General features: G+C 36.5%; 1 protein-coding gene across 2 annotated transcripts in view; it reads right to left on the bottom strand.

Moving 5' to 3' along the window:
• Nucleotides 1-570: 570 nt before the first annotated feature.
• PRKG2 (protein kinase, cGMP-dependent, type II) overlaps nt 571-6,767 on the bottom strand; it is a 201,093-nt gene continuing 194,896 nt past the window's right edge. The window contains exons 17-18 of one of the 2 annotated variants that reach the window (XM_006885285.1): nt 3,618-3,684; nt 571-731 (exon numbers count right to left, since the gene is read on the bottom strand). In XM_006885285.1, coding sequence (XP_006885347.1) covers nt 636-731; nt 3,618-3,684 — 163 coding nt within the window. In that variant the 3' untranslated portion in view covers nt 571-635. The remainder of the gene's footprint in view (nt 732-3,617; nt 3,685-6,767) is intronic. The other variant, XM_006885286.1, reaches the window with a different exon arrangement.

Below are 6,767 nucleotides of genomic sequence, written 5' to 3'. Positions count from 1 at the left end.
ATTATTTTTCCTAAATTCTTCAATAATAGAATATGATTTCCCAGTTGAGTTGACTCATTTACTTTATAAACAAATACCACTTTCCTTTACTAGAGTTAGAATGTTATCAACACATTTCTAGGTGGAATGCAGGTGAAAGTCAAAGAGTAAAAAGTCTCTATTTAATGCCAAGATTTTATGAAAGATGCCATAATGCTTGCTTGGAATTTTGAGAACTGAAGAAATTTTCCAAAATTTGCTCTTATTCTTCTTTCTATGTGCATAATGTAGTTTCTCAAAGCCAAAACCTTTAAAGACATTATTATAACTCAACTTAATATGATTGGGATGGAACAACAAAACACACAGGCAACTATGGCTCTTCACAAAAAATAGTTATATGAGGGGATGGGAATGGGATAGTCACCAACCTTTGAGAAAAGGAACAAATTGAATATATTAATATGAACAACACTGGAATAAGACACTATCATTCAGAGCCAACTCCACTCCCAACTCATGGACAGGAAATTCTTCTCCCTCAGTCGTTCTCCAAAGGCTACTGTAATTCTCCAAAGAGACAAACTATCAGAGTTGGATTATAGATCCACATCATCCTCTTCTGTCAGGAAAATGCAGTAATCGTCTTTGCTTTGTCAGAAGTCTTTATCCCAGCCTGACAGTTCATCCGGAGGCACTCCTTTTTCAGGGGGATATTTGTCAAAGTAGCTGTGATCAGTTGGTCCACTGAGCTAATAAAACAGAAAGGTTTGACATAGGTGAGGATAATGTTGACAAAACCTGTTATTGTATTTGGGTAATGCTTCTTCTGTTAAATAATGATATTATGTTGCATATACTCATAAGTTATGTAGAAGAAAATGTGATTATTATCCTTAAGACACAGTCTCAACCTCATGAGATTTCCTTTTTGGAACAAAATTAATTTGATCACTGCATTCCATTCAAAAGGAATAAATAATCTGGCAAAAGGAGGCATATTCTAAAGAAGAGGGGACGGGAATAATGTCTATTTTCTTTTCAAATTGGAAAATACTTTTAAAATTAATTTATAAAACCCCAAATCTGCATGTGTTCTTCCACTTTGTAAGTTTCCTACTAAGTTTCGACTTTAATAGAGCTGACTGCTTTATAAATAAATATATCTTCCAAGATGCCCAACAAGAGGCTTATGTTCAAAATATTACTGACCCTATGACAAACTGAAACAACTAAAGTATTGTTATTTTGCAAACTGGTTTCCAATGCTTTGCCTTTAAATAAATTAAGTAGAATGTGGTTTAATTATTAGCAGATAGATAATGAAAATATTATTTATGAATGAACACAGTATAGTGATTTTCTGTGGTTCGGGGGATAACTGAGAAAGAGTTCAAAGTGTTATCACTGTAACAAAACCTTTTCACTCTTATTTCCCTACATAAAAGTACTCTAAACACTTGCATAAATAATAACAATAGGAATATAAAAATACATCTATAGTTACAATACATAATACATTTTTCTGTTAGTTAATAACTTAAAAATTGTAATAACCATCTTTAAAATTCACTGTATAACATTTCTTAGTGCATACTAGGAAAAACATAATTATAACTGAATCTAGAAGGAACATTTGTGTTGTCATAGAAATCTCTGCTGTTAACAGTAATTTTTAAAACTAAAAGTATTTTAATTAGGATGGAGAACTAAATGGAAATACAAGCTCATGGAGATAAAAGAATGATACCAAATTCTAGCCTGTATTTTCAAATGACTGATGAATTTCAAAATCTAGTGGTATTCAGATTACATAAGGCTTATTGAGCAGAGTGACATTAATACTGTGTTTTATTCTAACTGTATATATTTATAACATATTAGATATTGTACATAGTTCTGTTGTACATAGGGTTTTCAGAGGCCTGCTATTTTGGAAGTGGATGGCCAATCTTTCTTCCTAGTGTGTCTTAATCTGAATGTTCAGATTTAGAGAAATATCCAACAGATAAGCATATTACAGAAAAAGTGAAAATATATTCCTTATTGTGGAATTAACCATTGGTTTTGGTGTTGTCTCTGCCCTTGGCACAAGTGTCTTGACCCACTTATTTCTTTGCTCCACCATCCAGCAGGATACCCCTCCACTTCTACCCACTCCCTTTAGAGAGTTGGACAATGACTAAGGAGGACAGAAGGAGAATGATGCTTTTGAACTTTGGTGTTGGAGAAGAGTACTGAGGGTACCATGGACTGCTAAAAAAACTAACAGATTCAGCCTAGAGAAGGTTAAACCGGGCTGCTCCTTGGAGGCAAGGATTCTGAGGCTTCGTCTGACATATTTTGGTCATGTTGTAAGGAGAGACCGGTCCTTGGAGAAGGACATCATGCTTGGGAGGGTGGAGGATAGGCGCAGGAGGGGCAGGCCCTCTGGAGGTGGGGAAAATTGGGATGAGTGTGTCGGAGACAATGAGATTGGCACAGGACAGAGCAGAGTTTAGGGCTGTTGTACACTGGGTCGCTATGAGTTGCAAACGACTCGACAGCACATAACAACAACAACAACAACAATTAGATATTACATTCTCCCTACATGTTTATTTAAACTTAAAACATTCATGTGTCTGTCTATAAATGTGCAAGGGAGGCTTAAATCTTCAAAATTAAGGAACATCTTTGTGTTCAGTTCGGAGATTGCTGACCTAGATCATACTTGAATTATCTCTAGCCAGTTAGTATTTTTTTTTATTCCTTCTAGAGCTATGCTGTCCAGTTTGACTGCTACTAGCAACATGAAATCATTGAGGACTTAAAATTTGTAACTTTTGAATTAAGATACACTTTAAAGTTTAAAACACACTTTGAATCTTGAGGACTTATTCTGAAAAAAATATATAGTTAGACATGCCATGGTTTTGCAAAAGTAACATGTGAATTCTATGTTTGCTTGGCAATTTCTATCTCATTAAATTGCATAGATATTTTCCAAGGCACTGCTGCAAGTAGAAAAATTACCATAAGAACATTGAAAAAATGCTTCCTGTAGGAAAGAGTATTTAGGAAACAAATAAAGTGTATATCAATTTCAAAAAAGTTAAGTATTATAGTAATGAAAATTAATTTCATCTCCTTTATACATTTTTAAATTAGCAATTAGGAAATATAAAATAGTTTGCATTGATTTTATGAATAATATGCATTATACTTCTGTAGCCATAGCTGGTTTGACTAGCAATGCCTACTTTGAAACTTAAGTGTATTTTGCAGGTAATTGATGTGTGCTTTCCAGTCAGAACCAACTCACAGCTGACCCTTCAATAGGTTTTCAGAGGCAGTAAATTCTAAGAGAGGAGACTGTCCATCCTTCACCCACAGAGTAACTGGTGGACTTGAACTCAATGCCGTTGCGATTGCAGTGGTTCTCAGGAAACAGAACGCATGATTTGATTTCTATAATCACATTTCAAGTGACTCGTTGGCACATAACAACAATAGCAACAACTAAATCACAATTATTTGAACATTTTCACTTAATTAAAAAAAATCCACAGCTATTTTAAAAGTAAAAATCTGTTTATAAATATTTAATTACGTATTTAAAAAAAAACTCCTAGGAAGAAAGTCAATAGATAGCATACCTCTCTTTTTAAAGGTGATGGAAGATTTCGTGCTTTTAGTCCTTCCCAATTAAAGCCATTTAGCCACCTAAAAAATTAAAAAAGTATACAGAAATATAATTTGCTTAATAAATCATTATCATGTTAACTTATCTATTATGTATTATCATAATATACATAACTTCTCTGTCAAGATCATTTTGTTGCCTGCTTTATACATAAAACAGTGAAATGGAAAAAAGTCAGAGGAAAATATAAACTTTTTCTGGTTATCTGGTCTTACTTTAAATTCTGCCCACTTAGCCTCAAGAATGTAAAAGGGTTTTGATGGCAGAGCATACAACATGCTGGGATGCTATAACAAATAGGCCACTAAGGACCAATTCATCATCTGATTCATGAGAGTGTTAGACAGTCTCCTCCCATTTATTCAAGGGAGTCAGAATTGACTATGGCTGTGGAGTTTTGTTGAGGGTTTGGGTTTTTTTTCTTTGCTTTGGGGGTAGGGGCAGTATTTAGCCTTAAGTTAAGTTAACCTTAAGTGCTACTCAGTGCTACTCAGTAATTATACCAGATTTCAGTATTAATTCTCACACTCCCATTGAGTTATTGTTCATATTTTATCTTCTCTCTCCAAACTTCAGCATCTCATTTCATCTCTGTCTTCACTTTCAACCTAATAGCTTTGCTTCCTATTTCATTAAGAACAGTGAAGGGAGTGTAGATAGGAAAAGAGAGAGAGAGAACTTATACAAGCCCCCACCAGCACACCTTCTCTCACACCTGGCATAGTTGTCTCAGCAGAGCTTAAGAAAAAGCTACGGCCATCCGGACCCATAAAGATTACAGCCCAGAAACTTTATAAGGCTGTTAGTTCTACTTTATTATACAGGGTCACTACGAATTGGAGCTGACCTGATAGAATTGGATTTACTGACATCTTTCCTTTATCATCTGTCCTTTACCATGGATTAAGTATCTTTAATTCTAGCTTACTTCAACCCCTCTGTTGTGTATGTCAACCCATTAACTCTTGGCTCTCCAAAGACATATTCCCACAAGTTTCTGCTCAGTATTGTCTTTCTTTACTAGGATTATGACATTAGTCCATTGTTGTTATGTACCTGTACCATTGAGTTAGAACTAACTCATAGTTGACTCTCTGGTGGGTTTTCAGAAGCAATTATTTACACGGGAGGAGACTGCCCGTCCTTCTCCTAAGGAACAACTAGTGGATTTGAACTGCTTGCCTTCAGGATTGCAGTGCAACTTCTTACCTCTAGGCCACCAAAGCTCTCTTAGTATACACATACTTCTTCCCCCAACAATTAATCACCCTGGCACAGTGGTTAACAATTTCATCTTACTTGGAGTCACAATCAACAACTATGGTAACAGCTGCCAAGAAATCAAAAGATGTGTTGCATTGGAAAAAATGGCTGTCAAGGGCCTCTTCAAAATATTAAAGAGGAAGGATGTCAGTTTAAAGACTAAGGTGTTGCTGAATCAAGCCACAGTATATTCAATTGCTTCCTTTGCCTCTGAAAAGTAGACAGTGAATAAGGATGCCAGAAGAATCAATACCTTTGAATTGTGGTGTTGAAACAGGGTACTGAATATCTCACAGACGGCTAAAAAAATAAATCTGTCCACATACACTAAAATTGGAATGATACAGAGAAGATTAGTATAGCCCCTGTGCATGGATGACACCCAAATTTGTGAAATGTTCTATATTTTTTTAAAAAAGAAAGAAATTTGTCTTGATGAAGTGTAACTAGGTGTCCATTGGAAGCAAGGATGGTGAAGGTTTCTTTGTATCTTATGTATGTTTTCAGGAAGGGTCAACAACCCTTGGGAAAAGACATTGTGTTGGGAAAGATGGAGAGTTGGAGAAAGAAGGGAAGATTCTCTAACAAGACAGATTTGAAAAGTAACTGTTAATAAGAATAGATTATAGATTGTGAGGATGGATAAAGAATGATTCAGACCTGATGTTCTTAGTGTTCCTATGAGTCCAAGTCGATTTGACAACATATAACAAGAATCACTCTCTTTTGATTTTTGTTCCCTTCTAATTCTTTAAGAACTCTGGAGGCTTGTTGTTGTTAGGTATCATTGAGTTGAGTACTACCCATAGTGACCCTATGAACAACATATCTGAACCCCGTCCTATCCTTTGCCATCCTCACACTTCCTGACACAGTAGAGCCCATTCCAACAGTTACTGTGTCAATCTACCTAGTGGAGAGTCTTTCTCTTCTTCACTGCCTTTCTGAGTATCATGTCCCTCCTCAAGGAAGACACCTCCTAATAATACATCTTAAGTATGTGAGCTGAAACTCTATCATCTTTGCCTCCAAAGAACATTCTGGCTGCACTTTCTCCAAGACATATTTGTTTGTTCTTTTGGCAGCCTTGAGATGTTCAGTGCTCTTCTTCAACACCACAGCTCAAAGGCATCAATTCTACTGCTGTCCAGCTCTCAGATGCTTGCATAGCAAATGATCAGAGGCTTGGTAGTAAGTAAGGATCATGCTGCCAAGCAAAAAGTACAAGGCAAGAATCCACCAGCTTCTCTGTAAAAAACGATGGGCAATCTTCTCATGTGTGATTTACTGCCTCTGAAAACCCACCACAGGGTCTGCTATGCATTGGTTCTGACTCAAGTGTATGTAACAACCAAGAAGAACAATGCCAATTTAAGACAAAGGTGCACCCGACTGAGACCATGAAATACTCGATTGCTTCAGTATTGAATGAAATGCAACCAGAGTGGTCTTTAGAGGCAAATAAGGTGAGTCTTTGTCTCACTTACTTTGGACATACTTTAAGGGGGGAAAGTCCTTGCAGAGACAATGTGCTGAGAAAAGTAGGGGTCATTAAAACAGGATGATCTCAAGGATATGGATTAATACAATGACTACTACAATGGGCTTGAGCATGACAGAGTTTATGAATATGGCACAGAAGAGGGCAAGGTTTGGATTTGTTGTTTATGATGCTGTTGTTGTTATGTGCCACTGAGTTGCCTGTGACTCCCAGCAACTATGTGCAAGACCTCTGAACCCTGCCCTATCCTGAGCCAGCCTCACTGACTCCAGCACACCTACCCACATTACCCCAGTTACTGTGTCAATCCATCTCATGCAGACACATCCTCTCATGCAA

This window comes from Elephantulus edwardii, unplaced genomic scaffold (assembly GCF_000299155.1).
Source record: "Elephantulus edwardii isolate Elephantulus edwardi_28Jun2011 unplaced genomic scaffold, EleEdw1.0 scaffold00042, whole genome shotgun sequence".
Taxonomy (NCBI): Eukaryota; Metazoa; Chordata; class Mammalia; order Macroscelidea; family Macroscelididae; genus Elephantulus; species Elephantulus edwardii.
The sequence above is the reverse complement of the archived record's forward strand: the minus strand, read 5'-3'. Positions and strand labels throughout refer to the sequence as shown.